Source organism: Podarcis cretensis (genome assembly GCF_951804945.1).
Source record: "Podarcis cretensis genome assembly, chromosome: Z".
NCBI classification, from domain to species: domain Eukaryota; kingdom Metazoa; phylum Chordata; class Lepidosauria; order Squamata; family Lacertidae; genus Podarcis; species Podarcis cretensis.
The window spans coordinates 20,964,258-20,989,369 of record NC_137184.1 but is presented as its reverse complement, the minus strand read 5'-3'; the positions used below and the strand labels follow the sequence as shown (position 1 = coordinate 20,989,369).

Here is a 25,112-nt window from a genome sequence, read left to right as displayed (position 1 = left end):
TATAGATGTTAAAAAGCATGGGGGAGAGGACGGAACCCTGAGGCACCCCACAAGTGAGGGCCCAGGGGTCTGAACACTCATCCCCCACCACCACTTTCTGAACACAGCCCAGGAGGAAGGAGCGAAACCACTGTATAACAGTGCCCCCAGCTCCCAGCCCCTCTAGACGGTTCAGAAGGATGTTATGGTCGATTGTATCAAAGGCCGCTGAGAGATCCAGCAGAACTAGGAAACAACTCTCACCTTTGTCCCTAGCTCGCCAGAGATCATCAACCAGCGCAACCAAGGCAGTTTCAGTCCCATGATGAGGCCTGAATCCCGACTGGAAGGGATCCAAATGGTCCGCATCCTCCAGGCGTGCCTGGAGTTGTTCAGCAACCACGCGCTCAATCACCTTGCCCAAGAAAGGAAGATTTGAGACTAGGCGATAGTTGGCCATACTGGCCGGGTCTAAAGATGGTTTTTTAAGAAGCGGTTTAATGACCGCCTCTTTCAGCGGATCTGGGAATGTTCCCTCACAGAGGGAAGCATTCACCACCCCGCAGAGCCCATCGCCCAACCCATTTACCGTATTTTTCGCTCTATAGGACGCACCCAACCATAGGAGGGGGACAACAGGGGAAAAAAATTCTCCCCCTCTCTGCTCAGCGCCCCTTCAGCGAAGCGGCAGGAGAAATGGAGCCCCTTCCATTTCTCCTCCCGCTTCGCTGAAGGGGTGCTGCGCAGAGAGGGAAAACTGTGCAGCGCCTCTCCAGCAAAACGAAGCCTGGAGAGCAAGAGGGATCGGTGTGCACTGACCCCTCCCGCTCTCCAGGCTTCAGGCGGCTATCCGCAAGCCTTCGGAGCGCAGCGAGAACTCCCGCTGCTCTCTGAAGGCTTGCGGATAGCTGCCTGAAGCCCCCTGAGTGCAGCGGCAGTTCGCGCTGCGCTGCGGGTGCTTCAGGCTTCTCCTTTTTAGCCACGGGGCTGGGGCAGGGGAAGCCCGAGCTTCCCCCGACCCCAGCCTCCAGAACAGGTCCGGGAGCGGCGGCAAGGTTGCAAGGTGCCCCTGACCGTTAGGTCCAGTCGTGACCGACTCTGGGGTTGCAGTGCTCACTTTATTGGCCAAGGGAGCCGGCGTACAGCTTCCGGGTCATGTGGCCAGCATGACTAAGCCGCTTCTGGCGAACCAGAGCAGCACACGGAAACGCTGCTTACCTTCCTGCCAGAGTGGTATCTATTTATCTACTTGCACTTTGTCATGCTTTCGAACTGCTAGGTTGGCAGGAGCAGGGACCGAGCAATGGGAGCTCACCCTGTCACAGGGATTCGAACCGCCGACCTTCTGATTGGCAAGCCATAGGCTCTGTGGTTTAACCCACAGAGCCACCCGTGTCCCTTATTTGCATGGGTTGGGGTAGGGGAGCTCGATGCCTGGTCCTGCAAGAGCATCTCTCCCCTACCCTCCAGGGGCTTCAGAAGTATTGCTGCCTATCTTATAAATATTATGGTTATTGCTGCTGTTCTCATTTATTTATTACTTGCCCTTCACCAGCAGGTCCCAAGACAGTTTGCTAAAGTTTAAACTGAAATACTAAAACCAGTTAACACAAATTACAGTCATGAGAATAAGGTGGGTTCTGAAAACACATAACACCTTGGTTGAAAGGTGGTAGAGAGGTCCCTTTCTTTTCCCTACCCCCATAGCCTTTCCAGTGAGAAACCCAAATAAATAAATATGAACATTACTTTTGAAAAGCTGGTAACAGTGGGAAATAGATGGCCCAGGTGTTGTTGTTTTTTATACAGACAATTCTAGGCGACACTTTGCAATCCAGGGCAAAGGCAGGTAGCCATGCAGGATGAAAAAGTAATAACACAAAGTCACCGTGCATTTTGTTGCTCTCCAGAAACTCTTCGTCCTCTCGGTGGGAATGAACCCAGTCCCCTTGGGCATACTTTTGCACATTCTCCTCCAGGTACCAGGACTGATTTTCATCAAAAATCAAGAAGAGGAGTGCAAACTCCTTGTTGACACCTTTCCTTCTACCATCTAAATCCAGCGTCCCTTTACGGCAGACCTTTAGGGGGCCAATGAGACCACTGAACACATCCTGGGGGTAAAAGGGCAGAGAAAAGTTGGGAAGGTTATCCTAGCATTTTTACTTACAGATTCCTGTTAGTTGGGGCAGCTTCTGGAACCAAAAGAATTCTCCTCCAAAGTACAGTCATACCTCGAGTTGAATGCGCTTCGGGTTGAGCGCGTTCGTGTTGCACTCTGTGGCAACCCGGAAGTAACGGAGCGTGTTACTTCCGGGTTTCACTGCTCACGCATGCGCAGATGCTCAAAATGATGTCACGCGCAGGCGCGGAAGCGGCAAAACGTGACCCGCACAGACGTCTTGCGTTCCGTTCGGGATGCGAATGGGGCTCCGGAACAGATCCCATTCACATCCCGAGGTACCTCTGTACATTCTACAGTCTACAACCAAGGATTTCTATAAACCAGGGTTTCCCAAACTGCCATACGTCTGGATTTTCCCAGACGTTACTGGGATTTCATAGGTGGAATTGGCACCTGGGGGTGATTTCTGAAAGGTGGCACTTTGTCTTTTGTGTGTGTGTGTGTGTGTGTGTGTGTGTGTGTGTTTGTAAAACGAAAGCTTAACAGCTTTGGGGTGTCCTGGTTTTTACTTTTTGAAATATGGCAACCCTATTGCCAGGAGTGAGGAATTCTCTCCCTCTCCCAATGGCATCAAGAAGCAGGGAGGAAACAATAAAGTTATTTCTTAAGATTTTTTTTGAGTCATCACCGTGAAAGACGAAGAATCCAGTCATTCCTCAATGATGGCATTGCTCGCACTGAGCTCCTCTCTCCTTCCCTTCTAGCAACAACACCTGCCTCTATGGCGTCCATCCATGGTCAACTGTCTCTGTGCCCTTTGTTCTGCACCCTTAACAAATGTCGCGTTTTGGGAGAAGGGTTGGTTATGCGGTCCAGTGATTTGTCAGCTAACTGTGTTGCCTCCCATCCTCCATCTCCCAACACCTTATAACTCTGCTGTTTTCCTCTCTCTAAGTTGTTGTTTTCCTGAAAGCCCTGCTGTAATTCGAGACTGCCATCCTCTTCTCTGGGAACTACAGGAGAAGGGGGGGGGGGGGCGGTGACCTTCACCATTCCTCCTCCTCTTCAGCCTTGTCCCTGAAACCTGTACACTGAGCACAGGTCTTTGCTTGCACAGTGTAAGCTTAGTATGAATAAACATCCTGGTGGGGAGCTCCTTTGCATGGTAGCATAATCCTCTCACAAAAGCTAGAGAAAAACTGCAAACCTTTACAGGATCCACACTGGAATAGTAGATCCAAGAGACACAGGCAGAATCATTAGGTCCTGGGCCAGATCTTTCAGGAACATCCCACCGATAGGTGACAATTTCACCTGAGACAGACACAAATTTTACTATTATTATTAGAGAGAAATTGACATCTTTCTACTTCTGTTGGAATCTCAGAGACTTATTTATTTCATAATATTCATACTGTAAAGGTAAAGGTAAAGGGACCCCTGACCATTAGGTCCAGTTGTGAACGACTCTGGGGTTGCAGCGCTCATCTCGCTTTACTGGCCGAGGGAGACATTGTTTGTCCACAGACAGTTTTTCCGGGTCATGTGGCCAGCATGACTAAGCCGCTTCTGGAGAAACCAGAGCAGCGCATGGAAACGCCGTTTACCTTCCCGTCAGAGCGGTACCTATTTATCTACTTGCACGTTCAAACTGCTAGGTTGGCAGGAGCTGGGACCGAACAACAGGAACTCACCCTGTCACGGGGATTCGAACCCCCGACCTTCTGATCAGCAAGCCCTAGGCTCAGTGGTTTAGACCACAGCACCACCCATGTCCCTTATACTGTACAGTGCTTAATTATATTTTTAAAAAACACCTCAAAAGGGTTTGCAAAAAAAAAGACAATACAATTACCAATGTGGAAAGTTAAAATAACAATAGACTAGAAGAAGATTAAAACTTGTATCAGGTTTCTATACATATCTTACAATTAAGTTGTTTAAATATCCAGTTATGAAATGTTTCTTATCGAAAATCAAGGGCTTACCCACAATTACCTTTTGGGCTGCTCTTCCCAGGCACAGGCCTACACTTTAAAGCTCTGTATCTGAGCACCCCCCTTCCTTTCCCTCTGGAGCTTTCTCCATGATATGCCACTCTCTTAAAGGAGCGCACTGGCTCCTTTAATGGGAGGAAATGGCTCTTTGGGTTTTCTTTGGGTTGCCATTTGCTTCCATTGGGCTTTAAAGAGCAGGTTTTTACGGGGAAAGCTCAGGAGCAAAAAACCAAAACCAAAACCAAAAAACCAAAAACTTCCAAGGAAGGAGAGTCTATCACCTTCCAATGGGGTCCATTCCACAGCTGAACAGCTGTTGCTGTCAGAAAGTTCTTCCTGATGTTTCATCGGAATCTCCTTTCTTGTCACTCGAGTCTATTGGTATGGGTCCCAGACTGTGCAAAATGATAGGGAGCCCACCCAGCCTCTAACCATACAGGTGCCTGAGGATGGACTCCAGGTGGTCTCTGTGAGCACTGCAGGGGATAGTTAATAAGAAGCTTGGCCACTATACATGACACAGGGGTCTAGACAAGGCAACTCACAGCAGAGGCCTAAGACTCACCAGGCATTGCTGCTTCTGAGCCTTTGTTGCTGTTCTTCTCCAGGACTCCATGGGCATGAAGGGAGTAAGGCCGTGTGGCGTTGTTCTTGAACACAATATTGAGGACGCCTCCCACTTCTGCCCAGATGAACGGACCTAGAGGCAAGGAGATGCTTTAGGGAACAAGCGCTGTTGGGACAGTGACTAGGAATGGATGAGAACAACATAAAAAGATGTACACTTGAAAGCAGTGCATTGAAAGCAATACGTGGGTGGCATAACAATGCTCATACAGTGATGTGAATGTGCTCATGCAGTAGCTGTGGCTATTGCTGGGTCAGTACAAAGAATTATCTCAATGTTTCCACAGTCCAAGCTATCGGAAGAAGTGGGTCTACTCAAGCCTGCCAAGACGTGCAGGGGGCATTGCTATACTAGGTTCAGAGTGAGTTTGGGACCCAGACCCGCCCTCCACTTGCTTGCTTCTCAAAGTAAGTCCCCACTCTCTAAGTAATGAGAGTTCTGAAGTGAAATATGCAAGCACTATTTTAACCTGCTGCTTTGGGAGAAAGCAACTCTCCAGGCCTCAATGCAGGCCACGCCTCTCAGTTCTGCACAACCCTGCCTGCTTTTACCTGAGTGTGTTTGATTTAGCCTACTATACATGCCAACCTAGCAGTTCGAAAGCGCGTCAAAGTGCAAGTAGATAAATAGGTACCACCCTGGCGGGAAGTTAAATGGTGTTTCTCTGCGCTGCTCTGGTTCACCAGAAGCAGCTTAGTCATGCTGGCCACATGACCCGGAAGCTGTATGCCGGCTCCCTTGGCCAGTAAAGCGAGATGAGCGCCGCAACCCCAGAGTCGGCCACGACTGGACCTAACGGTCAGGGGCCCCTTTACCTTTACATGGGAATAGCCAGGGGGCAGGGGGGATAGTTGTCCCCCCAAATCAATAAAAATCAATAAAAATGCATAGCTAACTGAGGTTCTGTCACCCCAACAAAAGGCCTGCCCCCCCAAAAAATAAACCTTGCTATACACCCATGCATCATCTTTGCAAACAATTTTAATTAGCTAAAACACTGAAAGGCAGGAGGAGGCTCACTTCTCCTGAATGAACTGGTAAGAGTGGTGCCTGAATATCTTGCTTCAGAATTCTCATTCTTCAAGGGGAAGAGGCTTTTACAAAAGGAAAGGAAAGCTACAAAAATGGGGAAACAAAGATCCCCCTGCTACAACTAATTAGCCAAGGAAAACCTGGCAAAATATCTTAATGATAAAACTTATGTATAAGAAACATGCAGCACTTATTTTACTCCTCAGATTAAGAACATAACCAATAAGAACCTCATCCTCCATTTATTATTGGCAGCTAGATTAGTGATCATAAAGATTTGGAAAACTTTAAATGCAAATCTTTTTGAAGGCTGAAGTTTGCAAGTATAGGACTTCATGCTTTTGGACAAACATTTCACAAAAGGAATATTGATCCAGTGCGATGGGAGGACTAACGCTTTCTATATATCCTTTTATTGGCTTTGTTAAGGCAATCAAACATGGTTTTCACTCTCAACAGACTCAAGGAAACTTATTGAGAGATACTTTCATTTGATTGTCTTTCTTGGAATGTTTAAAAATACAACCACCAGCTGCTATTTAGCTTTCTTTTCTGTACATCTACTAAGCCTCCTTTTCCTAGTATGGCTATATTTTGTTAATTGAAATTGAAAAACCAATTACCAAAAAAACCGAAGAAAGAAAAGAAAAATGCAATCTGAAATAATTAAGAAAACAAAATGTATTGCGAAGTTCTTACATTTCTGGATGACAATGTAAATGATGACATTTTTCCTTTTATTAATTGCCCCATAGAATTTTTTGTTATATTATCCCTTCCGCCTTCCACATCTCATGTTCTCTCCGCTCCCCCGCCTTTTCTAGTTAATTTGTTTTCTTTTTTCTTCTTAGAAAACAAGAATGCTTCATATATAATCACTATGGCAATGAATTGCAATAATAACTTTAATAAAACCGTTTTTAAAAAGAAGAAGGAAATAGAAAAGCTGAGAGTCTGGGCCCCAGATTTGTTTTGTGCCTAGTACAGCTGTGCTCCCCTGCAATTATCCTCAGACCCATCTCTTCTGATGGCTTGCACTGTGACTAAGCTGCGGTAGTTATTTATACTGACCCAGCTATTTTCCCATGAGAGCGGGAAAGGCATGGGCAGAAAAGAGTGGGCATGGACAGAACAGCCCATAATAAGCAGCACATAATAAATTTCCATCGCTACCCACAGTACGCTGAAGAGCCATGGAGAGGGAAAAGCAGAAAAAACTTATCAAAAGAACACAGCACTCCAGAGATACAGTCCACATTGACATCATGCCATTAAAGTTCTATTATACCAGTTTAAATAGTCAGTGGCTTCCCCAAAAGGATTATGGGAGCTGCATTATCAAACCACACTGGGAATTGTACCTCTGGGAGGGGAACGTTAAGCACCCTTAACAAACTACAGCTCCCAGAATTATTATTTTTTGAGGGGGGTGGGTTGTTGTGACTGTTTGAAGTGGCATGGTGCTCAGATACTGCTTTAAATGTGTGTTGTGAATGTTGCCACAGAGAGACTCCCATCTACATCTGGAGAGGCATCACAATGGGGGAGAAGACCCTCGATTGCCTAGACATCCTCAGTTCTTACATTTATAATGGGAGTCTATTATGATGATAATTTGAATTCCAAGGTACATCAGGCCCAGTGCTATTTTTCTTTTTTTATGTAATAATTTTTATTAGTTTTCAGTTACAATAACCCAATAAAAGCCTTGTTGTCAATACCAATTTATAATACCAAATCATAATACAATTAATAATGCCAAATGTAATAATAATAATAATAATATTTTTTTTTTTAAAAAAATATTTATACCCCGCCCTCCCCGGCCAAAGCTGGGCTCAGGGCGGCTAACACCAGTAAAATTACAAAACACAATAGGGGGGACCAATTTAAAATACAGGTTAAGGTACAATTTAAAAAGCAGCCTCATTTTAATAATAGCGCATAGACCAAAACCACAAGGGGAGGGAAACATAAGGCTCAGACTGAGTCCAAACCAAAGGCCAGGTGGAACAGCTCTGTCTTGCAGGCCCTGTGGAAAGATGTCAAGTCCCACAGGGCCCTAGTACTGAAAAGTTGGGGCCAGTACTGAAAAGGCCCTGGCCCTAGTTGAGACCAATCTAACCACCTTGCGACTTGGGACCTCCAAAATGTTGTAATTTGTGGCCCTTAAGGTCCTCCGTGGGGCATACCAGGAGAGGCGGTCCCCTGTGTGCTAGAATTGATGATTTGATAATTTACTTTAACTCTGCATTCCAATTACACACCAGTCAGAATAACAAACCCTTATGCCTCCAGTGCTGTTTTTCTAGAAAAAGAGGTGCCAGAACTCACCACGAACACCCCCCTTGTTCTCTTAGAATGGCAATGGTGCCCACCTAAGAGGTGCCAGAACTGGGTTTCAGTGAGCTCCAGCTGGAAAAAAGCAGTGACCGGGCTTGGTTTACACATGCAGACATATGAAGTGTTAACAGAATGGCAGGGTTCTGAGGCCGGGGAATGCAATGTACCACCTCTGACCACAAGGCATCCTATTTTTTGAACACTCTCCTAGACTATCAAACTAAACCAAACCATAAAAAACCCACCTCTTGTTAATTAGAAAACTGGTAAATCTAGCAACAATTTCCAGCGGTATAGCTGAGTTAACCTACTGCTGTGAAAAACGAGAGAGTCCTGTAACACCTACTGCATTAAAATTCATTTGCAGAGAATGTTTTTACAAAGGGGCTGATTCATAAGTTATACCCCCACCTGCTGTCTGAAACAGTGCAGTGCACTCTACTGTCTCTAGCTTTCAAACATCTAACTCTGCTGCACGTGTAGACCAGGTCATCTGGATGGGTGTTCATTGTGGGATTTTTGTGCACATTTTTTTTTCAGTGTCCATGCAATGCTGTTTTCATCAAAGTGACAATTGGCACCCCCCCCCCCGATGCATTTAATTTATATTCACCCTTTTCTATGGAAGTAAAAAAAAGTAAAAGCAAAAATAAGTAAAAAAGACCCCTGTAGCCAAAGGCCTGTTTCTGATTGTGCTATCTAACAAACTTGCTTGCAGGTTAAGCCCCAGACTTGCTCGAATGGAACACAGGAACAAAAGAAGATCCTGCTGGATCAGGTCAGTGGGGCATCTTTTAAACCCATCTAATTTGGTGGCCATCACCAACTCTTGGAGAAGTGAGAGGAGCAGCACCTACTTTGTGTACAATCCTTCTCCTTACCCAGGATCCCTAGGTGTTCCTCGCCATCCGTCCTGCTCTTTGGGGTCTTGAACGTCCCATTCGTGTATTCCCTGTATACTGCTTTTTTGTACCGGGAGCCAAGGAGTCCATTCTTGCCACTCAGAAACACGTCGCTATACCTGTGAATGCTGAAGTTCCTTTGTGCGTTAATGATGCTCTGTTGGCATTAATAAAACAATAACACACATCTTGTCTGTGCTGGGCAGGTCATGGCTCTAGGGAATCTGGTTTCTGGAGATGTGAAGCCCGCTGAGAGTAAAGGCTTTGGGAGATGCCTGGAAAAGGCTTAGCATAGGGGGACCTGGGTACAGGTCAGCTATGAACTAGCAGGGGAACTAAAAGTGATAATATCCTGGTGCATGCCCTTGGTGTTGGTGGTGGAATGGTTTCATGAGATCCCTCCAGCCAGGGATTTCAGGGCTGCATTCCCACATGAGCAACTTTCAAGGGGCCACATTTCAGGGATCAGCAGGGCCAGAGAGGCAAATGTGGATGTGGCTAGAGCTAAAATGGCCAGAGCCGTCTTTTCCATTGGGATTACTGGCGCGTTGCGCCAGGGCGCTAGCTTCTCAGGGGCACCCCAGCGAGTGGGGAAGCTGTGTGGCTTTGCCGGTGGCCTCCCCTTTCCCTGCACCCGCCACCTGCGCCTCACCAACCACATGGCTGGCGGGCATGCAGCTTCCTTCCCAAGCCTCCGCAGGAGGAGAGCGATCCCCACAGAGGCTTGGGAAAAGGTTGACAACTCTGTAAAACGCGGGGTGGGGCGCCGGAGGGATATTTGCACCACGGCCCCGGATATGCTTAAGACAGCTCTGAAAATGGATGTTGCTGTTATCTTTCTGCAATCAGCTGCATTCTAGCTGTGCAAAAGTCGGAAGCTTTTACCCACCCACATGTCTCCCCAGCCTCTTTTCCGGCAAGTGGGAGGCATTCTGTTGAAGGACACTCAGGCAAAAGCACTCAGGTGTGTGCCGAACTGAGGGGGTGGTTGGAGCCCTGGCTGCTGAGGCCCAGAGAGGGCCTCCTTTGCCCCCCAGCCTTAGGTTCCCCACCTCTTTCCTTAGGCCACATTGCTGCAATCCGCACATTTAAAGCCTCAAAAATCTTCTGCCTTCCATATGGTGCTGCTGGGGAGCAATAGCAGGGCAAGAATTAGGAAGCATGTTAAAAGGCCAGAGGGCACGCCATCCCTTTTGTATGCAGATATTCAAGGTTTGGAATGGTCTGAAACACTAGGAAGACTGAAGAGGGCAAATGCCTGGGATTTCAGCAGGAGCAAGCAGCCAAGCTGGGAAGGGGCAAAGAAGAACAGGGGAAAGGAGAGGAATCTGCCTCATTTTAAACTAGGGAGCAGGAGGTGGGATGGGTGTGTGTGAAATGTGTCCCAGAATGTTATTAGGGGAGCGAGGAGGGTGGACCAAGCCTGGTTTTCTGGATCACTTGGGGTTAATACTCAGGAAGCACCCCTAATTCTTGCCTGTGTCTTTGTTCTAGTCTCTGAGGAACTATTGCGACTAACCACTCAATTCATTCTGCATTTCCCAGGCTTAGAAAAACAGACAATCCTTGGGCTACCGATACCACACAGGCACCTTCATAGCTGTCTTATCGGCACCTATAAGATATGTATTTTGTTTAGGCTAGCCTACCCATACATTTATGAAGTTGGTGTGAATTTCAATTTGTTTTTAGTTTATAGTCATTTTGATTTCCACATATACCCCCCTGAAAAATTCTTAGCTTAGAATCACTGAATTGTTGAGTTGGAAAGGGCCCCAAATTATTGCAGTTAATTCTTCTTTCTTATAATTCTATTGCTTTAGCTTTTTCATAAACAGCTTTGGGGTCCCCTGCCCCCCGAATAAAGCAGCATAGAATATTTTTTAATGAAATGAATAAAAATGAACAATATCACAATAATGATAACCACCACAGCAACTGTGCTTAAAACACACTGCTGCTGTTGTTACTATTATTAATAAACTGACCTGGAATGTATGTTTGAGTTCTTTGCCCCAAAGACTGTCAGGTCAGGAGCTTCACAGACCCTGATATTTCAGGGCCCAAACCTGGGATGCAGGTGTGGGCCCCAATGATGTCATGGGGGACAGGTCCTGGTGAAATCACTAAGTCTATGCAATAATTTGCAAAGACAGAGTCTAATTAGAAAAGGGGAGGGGGGAGAGGGGGAAGTGAAGATACCCTCAGAGAGTTTGTGCTGTGATTTTCAGCTGGCTCCTACTAGGCTGAAGGACGCGGGTGGCGCTGTGGGTTAAACCACAGAGCCGAGGACTTGCTGATCAGAAGGTTGGTGGTTCGAATCCCCGCGATGGGATGACCTCCCGTTGCTCGGTCCCTGCTCCTGCCAACCTAGCAGTTCGAAAGCACGTCAAAGTGCAAGTAGATAAATAGGTACCACTCTGGCGGGAAGGTAAACGGCGTTTCCGCCGACATGACCCGGAAGCTGTACACCGGCTCCCTCAGCCAATAAAGCGAGATGAGCGCTGCAACCCCAGAGTCAGTCACGACTGGACCTAATGGTCAGGGGTCCCTTTACCTTTACCTTTACCTTTACTAGGCTGAAGCTTGCAAGCTGCACTCACAGCCTTAATGATGATGATGATGATGATGATGATTATGATGATGATAATAATATTTTCAGGTGGACTTGTCCACCTGGAGATTCAAGCCGCCCCCCCCCCCCCGGTAATGGCCAAGCAAACCTGGGAACTTCAGGAAAGTTCTGGGGGTTTGACAACCTCATTGCCCCTTTGGGTTAAAAGGACAAGCTGTGTTTTTAAGCTCTCTGTATTTAAACTGTGTGGGACGCAGGTGGCGCTGTGGGTTAAAGCCTCAGCACCTAGGACTTGCCGATCGAAAGGTCGGCGGTTCGAATCCCTGCGGCGGGGTGCGCTCCTGCTGCTCGGTCCCAGCGCCTGCCAACCTAGCAGTTCGAAAGCACCTCCGGGTGCAAGTAGATAAATAGGGACCGCTTACCAGCGGGAAGGTAAACGGCGTTTCCGTGTGCGACTCTGGCTTGCCAGAGCAGCGATGTCACGCTGGCCACGTGACCCGGAAGTGTCTCCGGACAGCGCTGGCCCCTGGCCTCTTAAGTGAGATGGGCGCACAACCCCAGTCTGTCAAGACTGGCCTGTACGGGCAGGGGTACCTTTACCTTTACCTATTTAAACTGTAACATTATTTTGTGGGTATGGACTAGTAATTGTCTTATGCTGTCTCTTTATAAAATTGCAGGTATTTGTGTTTTTGTTTTGTTTTTAATATTATGACACTGACTATAAGCCCTCTTATGGAAACTTTTGTTTTGAAAGGTGGCATACAAATCCATACTGTAAAGCAAGCAATAAAAGTTAACTCAGCCAACTTGGTGTGGAGAGGAGCCAGAAGAACAGAAGAAGAGCCTGCTGGATCAGGCCAATGGGACTATCTAGTCCTCCTGCTCCTTTCTGAAGCAGACCAGTTACCTCTCCTCCGCAGAGCTGTTATATCTTTCCAGTGCCCAATGGCGATCCAGAGCATAGTCCCACTCCACTTCTTCTGCCATGATGTAGAAGGTCCTCACTTGCTCATATTGCTGGTCTGGAAACAGTGTGTTCTTCCCACACTGCTGAACTGAGTAACGTCCTCTCATCCCAGACTGGTAGTGGTTGCTAGTCTGACAGTATACTTCAAAAGTCCCTAGTGGGCAGCATAAACAGAGATGTGCAAGATGGTGGCAGACAGGTCCCTCCAGATGTTTTCAATCAAAACTCCCACCAGCCTCAGCCAGCACAGGAATGCCCCCCCCAGTGCCATATGGCTGTGTTGGCTGTGGCTGATGGGCTTTGTAGTCCACTGCAGGGAGTTCCACAGTTCAACCCAGTCAGATGGGTGCGGTATAAATAATAAATTATTATAATATTATTATTAACTGTCTGCTTTGCGAAGGACTTCTTTTCACCTTTCTTAATCTTCCAACATTTGGCTTCATTGGATGTCCACAAATTCTAGTGTCATGAGAGAGGTAGAGCAACTTTTCTCTGTCCACTTTCTCTTTGCCAGGCATAATCTTTATAAAATTCATTCATGTCACCTCCCCCCCTTGGGCTTGCATTTGCAGGACAGACTTGTGTTCTATCATATCAAGCCATGGGTCTAACTAACGAACCCTCATTTTATCCTCACAACGATTCTGTGAGGTAGATTTGGCTGAGAAGGAGGGTGTGACTCAAGAGAGCCCACTAAGCTTCATTGCTGGGTGGAAAGTTCAACCCTGGTCTCCCAGGTTCTAATTTCAATTGCACTATGCCCTACAATTCTGTGATTCTACCACACTGACTTGTGCCTCAAGCTTGAAAGCAAAACAAAACCCTGAAAAATTCATCTCCAGGGATTTAGAAGAGAGATCTTGCATATCCAAGGTCACTGTCTCTACATGGCCTTTATTGAAAGCTTGCGTAACTCTGTTTCCTTGGACAGTAAAGGTTATGATTAGACTGAAAATGTTTACTCTGCTTCTAAACTGACTACACTGGTCTACACCATACATTTGGAAGCACACACTCCACCCCTCTCCCCAGCATCCTGCAAAATGTAGCGCACGCCTCACAGAGCTGTAATTCCCCAAGACACTGAACAAACTATAGTTCCCAGGATTCTTTCAGGGAAACCTTGTGCTTTTAAGCATGCATAAAATATATGGTTTGGGCATGAGAGAGAAAGGTTGCAAATGGGTTGAGGCATTTACCTTCGCTATCTGGCTGCATGAGGGCTGTGGCAAATGTGTGAGGGAAGAGACTGGCTCCATCTCGCCTCATCCCATTCATCAAGACCGTATTTCCCTGGAAGGTTGCGCCATGGACATCGGCTTCACTGCCAAAGCCCAAGAGATGCCAGGAGACAGTTTCTTCCCTGCAGACATCTAGGAGAGGCATGTTGCTGAACAGGAACCCATTAATGGCTTTAAGGGGGGGGGACCCCAAAGGAAAATAAACAAAAAAGAAGACATTTATTTATTTGATTCATACATAGACCATACCTTTTCATATACTGCTTTGAATTGGGGGAGGGGGCTTTTTTTTTTTTTTTTGCAACCAAGCAGAGTACAAACTTTACAAAAAAAAAATAAATGAAATAAATAAGAATATTGTAAGAGCCTGCTGGATCAGGCCAAAGGGGCCCCATCAAATCCAGCATCCTGTTCTCATAGTGACCAACAAGATGCCCCAACAGGAAACCAGCAAGCTGCGCAAGAGCTGCACTTTCCCCTCCTGTGGTTTGCAGCAACTGGCATTGAGAAGCATTGCTGCCTCCAACTTGTTAACGCAGAGCAAGGCCATCACGGCTTGCAATAATAATATCATAATAGTTTATTATTTATAAGCTGCCCATCTAGCTGGGTTTCCCCAGTCACTCTGGGCGGCTCCCAACAGAATATTAAAAACACGATAAAACAGCCAACATTTAAAACTTCCCTAAACAGGGCTGCCTTCAGATGTCTTATAAAAGTCACATAGTTGTTTATTTCCTTGACATCTGATGGGAAGGCATTCCACAGGGGCAGGCGCCACTACTGAAAAGGCCCTCTGCCTGGTTCCCTGTAACCTTACTTTTCTCAATGAGGGAACCGCCAGAAGGCCCTCGGAGCTGGACCTCAGTGTCCAGGCTGAACAATGGGGGTGGAGATGCTCCTTCAGGTATACTGGGCCGAGGCAATTTAGTGCTTTAAAGGGCAGCACCAACACTTTGAATTGTGCTCAGAAACACACTGGGAGCCAATGTAGGTCTCTCAGGACCAGTGTTATATAGTCTCAGTGGCCACTCCCTGCCGCATTCTGGATTAGTTGTAGTTTCCGGGTCACCTTCAAAGGTAGCCCCATATAGAGCACATGGCAGTAGTCCAGGCAGGAGATAACTAGAGCATGCACCACTCTGGTGAGACAGTCTGTGGGCTGGTAGGGTCTCATCCTGCATATCAGGTGGAGCTGGTAGACAGCTGCCCTGGACATGGAATTGACCTGCGCCTCCATGGAGAGCTGTGAGACCAGAATGACTCCCAGGCTGCACACCTTGTCCTTCAGGGGCACAGTTACCCCATTCAGGACCAGACAGTCCTCCACACCTGCCTGCCCTTGTCCCCCAAAAGCAGTACTATAGGTTTGTAGCCATCAATAGTCCTCTCCTCTATGAATTTGTCTAAACCTATAGGTTAGTGGCCCATCCTTGGCTCTTCTGGAAGCAAGTTCTGCAGTTCAGCTATGCGCTGAGTGAAGAAGTCCTCTCTTTAATCTGTCCTTAATCTTCTTACATTCAGCTTTATTGGATGCCCATGCGTTCTGGAGTTATGGGGGGAGGGGGGCTTTCCTCTATCCATTTTCTCCATGCCATAGATTGTTTACAAACGTTGTCTCTTACATGCCTTTTCTCTAAACTGAAGTCCCAAATGTTGCAACCTCTGATTACTGAGGGGTTGCTCCACCCCCTTAATCATTTTGGTTGCCCCTTTCTGAACCTTTCCCAACTCTATAACATCCTTTCTGAGGTGATAGCTCAGAGTAGATATTTCAGATAGGTGCTCCGATTAATTTCTAGGTAATCCAATGTTCGACTGCGTCTTCATTCCCTAAGAATGGGTGTGATGACATACCGTGCATCCTGTTGGATTCCTTGAAGTCTTGATCTTGAAAAGGATGGTCCTTTTTCAAGAAGTACTTCAGATTTGCATCCAGATACCAACTTAGATTTTCATCAAACACACCAAACAAGAGATAAAACTCCTTCTCGACACCTTTCTAGGATAGCAACAACACACAGGATGTCAGGCTTTTGAAAAATACCTATTCTCATGCACTAATCATTGTTGGTTATAGTCGCAAGAGCATTGCTGGTCATTCCCAGAGTTGGTGAAGCTCATTTGACAACAGTGAGAAATGAAGCCTTGAGTGTCAATAGAACTCCCTGCCACTGGAGATTCATGCCTTCTTTGTCAACTTTTAAATTTCTGCTGAAATCTTTTCTATTCTGCTAGGCCTATGCTGGCAGTTAATATCATGTCCTACTACAATAGTTATTTGATATCTGTTTTTTAACTTTTTAATGGTTGCTGTAAATGGCTTAGATTTTTTTAATGACAAAACCGCATACAAATATACAGTGAACCTCAGTTTTCAAACGTAAACCATTCCAGAAGACCGTTCAACTTCCAAAATGTTCAAAAACCACTCAATACAGAAGCCTCAATACAACAGGCAAACTCAAAACGGAAGCCATGAGGCATGTTCAGCTTCCGAAAATCATTCAAAAACCGAAGCAATTACTTCCAGATTTTCGGAGTTCAAAAGTCGAAACGTTCGACTTCTGAGACACTTGAAAACCGAGGTTCCATTATACTTATAAATAAGTAAAGTAAGTAAATAAGTAAAACTTTTTTCTTTGTGTTTAATGCTGTAACTTTGCTGTTAATTGCCATGGACTCAGGAGAGGATAGGCGAGATATAAGCAATAAAATAATCGCCATCATGTTCCAAGTCTACCCACCTAACCACAAGCCACTGTCAATCAAGTAGGGAGCCAGGGAATTCAGACCCTGTAGGGCTGGCAGTTTTGATGGTGGTCGCATGGGAGTACTAACGTAGGTTGAGTCTCAAAAAATGACCCATCTCCAGTCCCTTCTGCTGATACTGGTCAATGGCACAACGGCAAAGCAACCAAGCATACCTGCTTATTATGTTCATCAAGAGTCCCAGGCCGACATATAAGCAAGGGCCCCACTAAGCCAGAATTGGTGTCTCTGACTGGATCTGATGCAGAAGAGTACATCCAGGTCAGACAAGGAGGGTCGGTGGCTGTAGGCCCAACATGCTGAGGGACCATCCAGTGGTACACAAAGCTCCCCAGAGGCTTCACAGCAGCTCCGTTCCTAGATAAGCCTTTGAAAAGCAAGAAGGGTTATGCAACTCCTTGTATCATTAGAGCTAGTTATGGTGTAGTGGTTAGAGTGTTGGAGAGACCAGGGTTCAAATCCCCACTTGGGCATGAAGCTCGCTGGGTGACCTTGGGTCAGTCACTGCCTCTTGGTCAAACCTACCTTACAGTTGTGGGGATTTGATGGTGATGGGGAGACCATGCACACCACACCTCAGGCTCTTTGAAGGAAAAGGTGGGATATAAAAGCAAAAAATAAATAAACGAAATTTTAAAGCTGTTCATAGCAGCTGGGGGGGAGGTAGCACGAACCGGGGAAAACCTCCACTTCCCATGAGTCCCCACAAAGATGGCCAAGGATGATGGGAACTATCTGGAGATGTCAATGGTGAGAGACAGTGCTGTGAGGGGGTTAATTTCATGTTTGGGTAGAAATGTTTTCTCTTGCCAGTCTGGATCTTACTCAGCAATCTCCTGAGTCTAAGAATTATGATAGGCAGACACTCATTTCTCAAGCTACATTTTCCATACCATCCATCTATATACAGTCATACCTCGGGATAAATGTGCTTCAAGTTAAGTATTTTCGGGTTCCACTCCATGGCAACCTGGAAGTAACGGAGCGTGTTACTTCCGGGTTTTGCCGCATGCGCATGTGCAGACGGTCAAAATGACGTAACACGCATGCGCAGAAGTGGCGAAACGTGATCCGCGCACACGCAGATGCGCGGGCGCGGGTTGCGTTCACTTCAGGATCTGAACAGGGCTTCGGAACGGATCCCGTTCGCATCCCAAGGTACCACTGTACCTCCACTATCTCCCCACCTGCCTTACCCTCAGAGGCCTCAGAAACTTTAACACCTACTCTTAGGAAGAGTTCTCCAAGAGTTCTCCAACAATTTGAGTTGTTCTTTTGTCTACCTTTTCATGGCATTGTGTCTTCTTAGTTTTTGTGGTTTGGCTCGTTTCCCCCACTTCATAACCAAGCTGTCAGCACGGCTTGCAACAAGAACACAGTACAATTGCATCTTATTCGGGGTTCTGTTTGTGTCTATCCAAAGCCTCGGAGCCACCCTACAACTGGAAGGGTGGGGTGGAGAAAGAGAAACCCCCGTGCTCCCAGACCCCATGCTCTAAGTGGGCCTTGCTCCCTCCCCCAGCAAGTGGGGAATCTTTTTCAGCTTGAGGGCTGCATTTTCTTCCAGGCAGGTTTCCAGGGGCCACATATCAGTGGTGGGTGGGGCTGGAGGCAAAAATGGGCAGGGGAGCTATTGATGGGCAGGGGAGCTACTAGGCTGGATAGCCATGCCCTGCCTCCAATGCTCCTGAATGCCAGCTGCTGGAAACCGCAGGAGGGGAGAGGACTGCCCTTGTGCTTAGATTCTGCTCCTGGGCTTCTTCCCATTTTGAGGCAGGTCCCTTGGAAACTTGTCCATATGAGAAATCATCCCTCTAGCTGAAAAAGGATTCCTCACCTGATTCCCAGCAACTGTTATTCAGAATCATAATTCCTCTGGCAGTGCCACATTGCAGGTCCCTCGGCCCCATGCCTAGAAAGCACAGGACAAGAGGAAAACCACTCAGTCTCATACTTTCTACACATGGGACAAGTGGGAGCATGGATAAGCCCTATGTGTCAACTTTTCTCCATCCACTTTCTCCGAAATGCCATGCACAATTTTGCAGACTTCTATCATGCCATTTCTTAGGGCTCATCCACACATATCAAGCCTCACACTTTCCAGGCAGATGTCCAACTTTAAAAGTCAGTGTACAAGCACTTTTTAAAAATTTTGCTCTGCAGCTTTCCACAGAAAGACCTGCTCTTTGATGCTGAATCTGAGCAAACAGAATCCGTGGAAAATCCAAATGGCTGTTTGTTCCGATTCAGCAGTAAAGAGCGGGTTTTTGTGGGGAAAGCACCGGGGGGGGGGAGTGTCGGACATGGAGCTTTAAAGCAGAGACCTGATCCTAAAATATGTGGCACAAAAAGAGGTCTGAATGAGACCTCACTCCAAACTGGAAAGTTCCAACACTGCAGCCCTTTCTCATAGGGAGCTCTAGCATTAAAAGCATTGTGAAACCTGCCCTTTCTGAAATAACTGAAAACAACCTCTACTTCTTCACCCCAAGCAATTCATCCTGGTCTTGCTAAGCAAGTGAAGAGCACAGTTTTTATACAGCTGTTGCTAAAATGAAAATGTGCATGTAAGAACTAACCATCCTGGTAAGCAGTTCCTTCCCATTCCTTTTCATAAAACGCACCATGGGGCTGAATGCTAAAAGGCCAAGAGGCTTTGTTTGCAAACGTAACCTGGATAGTATCTCCGACTTCAGCTTTGATCACTGGTCCTGCAGGGAGAAAGACAGGAATCATAGGTCATAGAATTGTAGAGTTGGAAGGGACAACAGTGGGCATCTCGTCCAACCCCATGCAATGCAGGAATCACAACTAAAGCTGGTCTGTAAGTTTGCCCCCTCTGCGAGCCATTTTGTTTTCAAACAGCATGAGCATGCCTTATTTCCACTGAACACTGCATGCAGAAAGCACCTATTTACGAGAATTCTGGCATAGCTAAATATCAGTATTGTGCAAGAGCTCTATATCAGGGGTCAGCAAGCAAAGGCCCATGGGCCGGAAGCAGCCCGCAGAGGTCGTTTGACTGGCCCACGAGCTGCCCCCAAACCGAGCTGCCCGCTTGCGCGCTGTGCTAAACCGGCACAGCGTGGGGTGGGGACTTGCTTCTGTGGCAATCACGTCTAAGCAGACACCAAAAATCACGGGTGCGTATGTGATCCGACCCACAGAGGGATCTCCCTGGGACCGATCTAGCCTAGGCAAGATAAACCTTGCTGACCCCTGCTCTATATTAAAAAGCAAAAAAGGAAACATGTGCCCCAAAATTGCACAGGCCTCCATAAGAACATAAGCAGAGCCTACTGGATCAGGCCAACAGCCCACCTAGTCCAGCATCCTGTTCTCACAGTGATCAACCAGAAGTCTCTTTTGGGAAAACCGCAAGCAGAACCTGCGGCAAGAGTACTCTTGCCGCCTGCGGCTTCCAGCAATGGACGCAGAAGCATTCACTGTATCTGGCCATGGAGGCAGAGCATAGCCATCATGGCTAGCAGACATTCATAGCTGTCCTCCTCCGTGAGTTTGTCTAATCTTCTTTTAAAACCATCTTAGTTAGTAGCGATTACCACCTACATTTTGCCCATAGTGAAACATGGTAACTAGGAGCTGGTAACATTTTCTGTTTTGCACTTGCACATTTCTGGTTAAAAAAACCCAAACTTTTAAAAAGGTGTTCATGCACAGCTACAGAAATACCTCCATGCATGCCCAGAACAGGCAAAGGTAGTAGAAGACAGGAGAATAATGACTGGGGGTAGGGGCCAGAAAACATTGTATCAGAAACTATCTATTGCTGTGTGGACAGGAACCAGCAGAATGCATTTGAAAAATCTAAGATTAAAAAAAACCAGTGTGTATTGATGGTCAATCATGTACACAGAAAAATTAGATTTTGTTTGCAACAAAATATGGGAGCCCCTCATTGATTGTACCCAGATTGTGGGACTCTGCCTGCCTAGGGAGGGTGGGCTGATTCCTCCTTGGTGGTTTTCCACTGCCTTGTGAATACCATTTTTTTCCTAGTAGGCATTTCATCTTTGGGAATGCTCTTGTTTTTTAGGTTTTTGTAACACTGCACTGGCTTTTGAATAACTATTCCCACCCAGATCATAAAATATTTATACTTGATGTGAGCAGCATTGAGTGTCTCTGTTAAGACAGAAGGAGGGAGTTACAAATCTTCCAGATAAATAGATAAAACTTCCCACTGTGCCTCTCAAAATGTAACAAGTCATAGCCCATATATCTGGCTGGGCAGGAAAGTTAATTATGATGCATTACCAAGTATTCCGAGATGCTTTTCTTCTTTTGTCCGCCCCTTCTCCACCTGAAAAGTTCCATCCATGTATTCAGTGTATTGGACCTTCCAGTATGTTCCCCCAATCCTAGTGGAATTCTGCTTGAAAAACTGCTCTGAAGAACTAAACACAAAGAAGCAAACATGTGATTCTAGGATGCAACAACAACCAAATCTTTAGATTTTGCAGCTTTTGTTGTTGCTTCTGCAAATCCAGCTGCATCAGCCAAGATCCACAGTAGCTTTCATGCTGAACTATGCAAGAGACTTGGCAAAAGAAGACTGTTTTCATCCTTAACGCTGTCTTTTTAGGGAGGTGGAAAGGATGTTTATGTGTCACATATAAAGGCTGATAGTGCAGGTGGGTGAGAAAAAGTCCAGCTAATTGCCTTTGGGGAGAAGGCCCAGAGAGGCTCAGTAGCAGAGCATCTCCTTAGCAAACAGAAAGTGCCAGGTTCAGTTGGCATCTCCAGGTGGGCCAGGGGAAAACTCATGTCTGAGTTGAAAGAAAGCCTCTCCTGCCAATCAGTATAGACCACACTGAGGTCTCACCCACACTTGTGGTTGTCCCTTGCCTAGAAAGCATGAGTCTCAGCGGCGTTTGATACCATCGACCATAACATCCTTCTGGACCGTCTTCAGGGGCTGGGAGCTGGGGGCACTGTCATACAGTGGTTCCGCTCCTTTCTCCTGGGCTGTGTTCAGAAAGTGGTGGTGGGGGATGAGTGTTCAGATCCCTGGGCTCTCACTTGTGGGGGTGCCTTAGGGTTCTGTCCTCTCCCCCATGCTTTTCAACATCTACATGCAGCCACTGGGAGAGATCATCAGGGGGTTTGGGCTGGGTGTTCATCAGTATGCGGATGATACCCAGCTCTACCTCTCTTTCAAATCAGAACCAGTGAAGGCGGTGAAGGTCCTGTGTGAGTGCCTGGAGGCGGTTGGAGGTTGGATGGCGGCTAACAGATTGAGGTTGAATCCTGACAAGACAGAAGTACTGTTTTGGGGGGACAGGGAGTCATTTTGGACTCGCAGCTGTCCATGGAGGCACAGGTCAAATCTGTGTCCAGGGCAGCTGTTTACCAGCTCCATCTGGTATGCAGGCTGAGACCCTATCTGCCTGCGGACTGCCTCGCCAGAGTGGTGCATGCTCTGGTTATCTCCCGCTTGGACTACTGCAATGCGCTCTACGTGGGGCTACCTTTGAAGGTGACCCGAAAACTACAACTAATCCAGAATGCGGCAGCTAGACTGGTGACTGGGAGCGGCCACCGAGACCACATAACACCGGTCTTAAAAGACCTTAAAAGGCTCCCAATACGTTTCCGAGCACAATTCAAAGTGTTGGTGCTGACCTTTAAAGCCCTAAACGGCCTCGGTTCTGTATACCTGAAGAAGCGTCTCCACCCCCATCGTTCTACCCGGACACTGAGGTCCAGCTCTGAGGGCCTTCTGGCAGTTCCCTCATTGTGAGAAGCCAAGTTACAGGGAACCAGGCAGAGGGCCTTCTCGGTAGTGGCACCTTCCCTGTGGAACACCCTCCCACCAGATGTCAAAGAGAACAACAACTACCAGACTTTTAGAAGACATCTGAAGGCAGCCCTGTTCAGGGAAGCTTTTAATGTTTGATGTATTAGAGTATTTTAATATATATATATATTTGGAAGCCACCCAGAGTGGCTGAAGAGCCCAGCCAGATGGGCGGGGTACAAATAAATTATTATTATTTTTATTATTATTATTATTATTATTATTATTATTATTATTATTATTATTATTATTTTCTGCTTGTCCTGCACTTTCTAGCCACAGGTCCAAGAGGTTTTGCCTTTGCTCTGCTGCTTTCCCCTGGAAAATCTGTTCTTCAGCACGAAATTGGAACAAAAGGCACCACAGAAAACCCAAGTGCTGTTTGTTCTGATTTAGTGCTAAAGACTGGGTTTCTCCAGGGGAAAGCAGCTGGGTGAACAGAGGTGTGGCTAAGCCCTAAATTAGATGGACCAATAGTTTGACTCCATGAAAGTCGGGTTCCTAGGAAGTAGGGAGCATTTCCCCTTTGCTAGTCAGCTCAGGCCAGAGGTGGATAATGTCATAAGAACATAAGAAAAGCCTGCTGAATCAGGCCCTGTGAGATCTTGCAAGAACCAGTGGGGGCTGCCTAAGCAAGGCAGAGAGCTGAAAACTCTCTTCGTGAAGGGAAAACCCGGTGCTAAAAGAGCTTTAAAGCTCTCTGCCTTGCTTGCATTTAAATTGTGGCATTTTAGCCAGTGGTCCTTCAGCTGTGTGTGGTTGAAATGGTGCAAGTTAAATGCACGTTAGATGTGATCGTGCTGTTTATAAGCAGCTGAAATCAAGGTGACCTTGGGTGGTGTTGACAGAACACTGTGTGTACCAAGTGATCCAAAAGTAAGATAATTAAGAGAAGTAGCTCTCACCCAAATCAGGATTGGGGTAGGGAGGCTCATCCAGAACCCCCAGCTTTAAATGAAGAAACCGAGACACACAGCTGTCAATGTTTTCCTTTTTTTTTAAGGGAAATTCCTTTATTCTGAATAGGATTCCTCGTAAGAAAAGGGAAAAGTTGACAGCTATGCCCAGATAAAGGGCAGCTGGCAGATGGGATGAGAAAGTGCAACTGTTCAGTAATCTTAAAACACCATCAAAAAAGCAACTGCAGAGCAGCCCCACTATCCCCAAGGACACAGAGCTGTTGCTTTGTAAACATGTACCCAGTGTTCTGTTTCCCAAGGAAGCATAATCCATCCCGTTATTTCATTAAAAAAACACTATACCCAGGTCTATAATGCAGAAAGGTTGCAGCACCTGGGCCAAGTAAGAGGTGACATGATAGAAGATTATAAAATTATGCATGGCCTGTGGAAAGTGAAGAGAGAGAAGTTTTTATCCCCTTCTCACAATTTAACACTAGAATTGGCTGACAATGAAGGAGAATGTTGGGAGACTCAGGACAGATAAGGACTTCCTTCACACAGGGCAACTGATAACTACCAGCCAGGATAACTATGCTGTGTTTTCAGCTGGAGGCTGCTATGCTCCTGATTCCCAGTTGCTGGAAACCACAGGAAAGTGATCTGGTGCTCAGGTCCTGTCTGCGGGTTTCCCTTTGGGGCATCTGGTCAGAATAGTATGCTGGACTAGAAGGGCCGCTCGCCTGATCTACCTCCCAACCTTGGGACACAGGGAATTAAAAGGGACAGGGAGCTCTCGGGATCTGCAGAAGACTACAATTCCCATGATTAGGGGTCTGGGGTATTATCACCATTATTTTTATTTAGTTATTATTAGACTTTTATCCTGCCCTTCCTCCCAAAGGAGCCCGGGTGTCTATCCACTTGCTGCTATTTCTAATTGCAGGAGGGAGGTGGACTAGCCGACAAATTTCTGCCTTGTTATCAAACAGACCACAGGTGGACCAACTGCTACGGTTAACCATTTTTAAGCTGCTTTATATTTGCTGTAAAGGTAAAGGGGACCCCTGACCATTAGGTCCAGTCGTGGCCGACTCTGGGGTTGTGGTGCTCATCTCGCTCTATAGGCCGAGGGAGCCGGCGTACAGCTTCCAGGTCATGTGGCCAGCATGGCTAAGCCACTTCTGGCGAACCAGAGCAGCGCACAGAAATGCTGTTTACCTTCCCGCCAGAGCAGTACCTATTTATCGCCTGCACTTGACATGCTTTCGAACTGCTAGGTTGGCAGGAGCAGGGACCGAGCAACGGGAGCTCACCCCGTCGCGGGAATTCGCACTGCCGACCTTCTGATCGGCAAGCCCTAGGCTCTGTGGTTTAGACCACAGTGCCACTCGTGTCCTATATATTTGCTGTATGAGTACCCAAATTCAAAACCTGACCTACCACATTACAAAGAAGCTTGGTTCAAAAAACATTTTCATTTCTTGGGGCAACATGCCACACTGTAGCGCCTTGAAAAGTGCAGGTTTAGCTACTCTGTTGAAAAATTAAAGTCTCCTGTGCGATGGGGACCCCCTTTCAGCACTGTGTAAATGCATTCTCAAGCAGAGCAGGAAATCCACAAATAAAAGCCCCCTTACCTGTTTGGCTGCAGCAGGCTTTCCCCAGTGCCCAGGTCTAACCCTGAGGGTCCGTAATTCCACTGAACTTCCTTTGCCGCTATGTAGTATTTGCGAAGTTTCCCTTTCAGGGCAGGCTCTGGATTCTGATAGGAGCAGTTCCTGACTTCATAGAGAGCCTCCATCCCAGCTGTAGGAAGCAC

At 46.7% G+C, this 25,112-nt stretch overlaps 1 protein-coding gene across 2 annotated transcripts in view; it reads right to left on the bottom strand.

The window, feature by feature from the left end:
- Positions 1 to 25,112, bottom strand: part of HEPH (hephaestin) — a 49,682-nt gene that overhangs the window by 8,187 nt on the left and 16,383 nt on the right. Inside the window, exons 7-17 of one of the 2 annotated variants that reach the window (XM_079961218.1) lie at positions 24,931 to 25,099; positions 20,849 to 20,988; positions 19,150 to 19,281; positions 16,723 to 16,934; positions 15,653 to 15,797; positions 13,754 to 13,966; positions 12,492 to 12,705; positions 8,986 to 9,134; positions 4,667 to 4,801; positions 3,312 to 3,418; positions 1,868 to 2,093 (exon numbers count right to left, since the gene is read on the bottom strand). In XM_079961218.1, coding sequence (XP_079817344.1) covers positions 1,868 to 2,093; positions 3,312 to 3,418; positions 4,667 to 4,801; positions 8,986 to 9,134; positions 12,492 to 12,705; positions 13,754 to 13,966; positions 15,653 to 15,797; positions 16,723 to 16,934; positions 19,150 to 19,281; positions 20,849 to 20,988; positions 24,931 to 25,099 — 1,842 coding nt within the window. The remainder of the gene's footprint in view (positions 1 to 1,867; positions 2,094 to 3,311; positions 3,419 to 4,666; positions 4,802 to 8,985; positions 9,135 to 12,491; positions 12,706 to 13,753; positions 13,967 to 15,652; positions 15,798 to 16,722; positions 16,935 to 19,149; positions 19,282 to 20,848; positions 20,989 to 24,930; positions 25,100 to 25,112) is intronic. The other variant, XM_079961219.1, reaches the window with a different exon arrangement.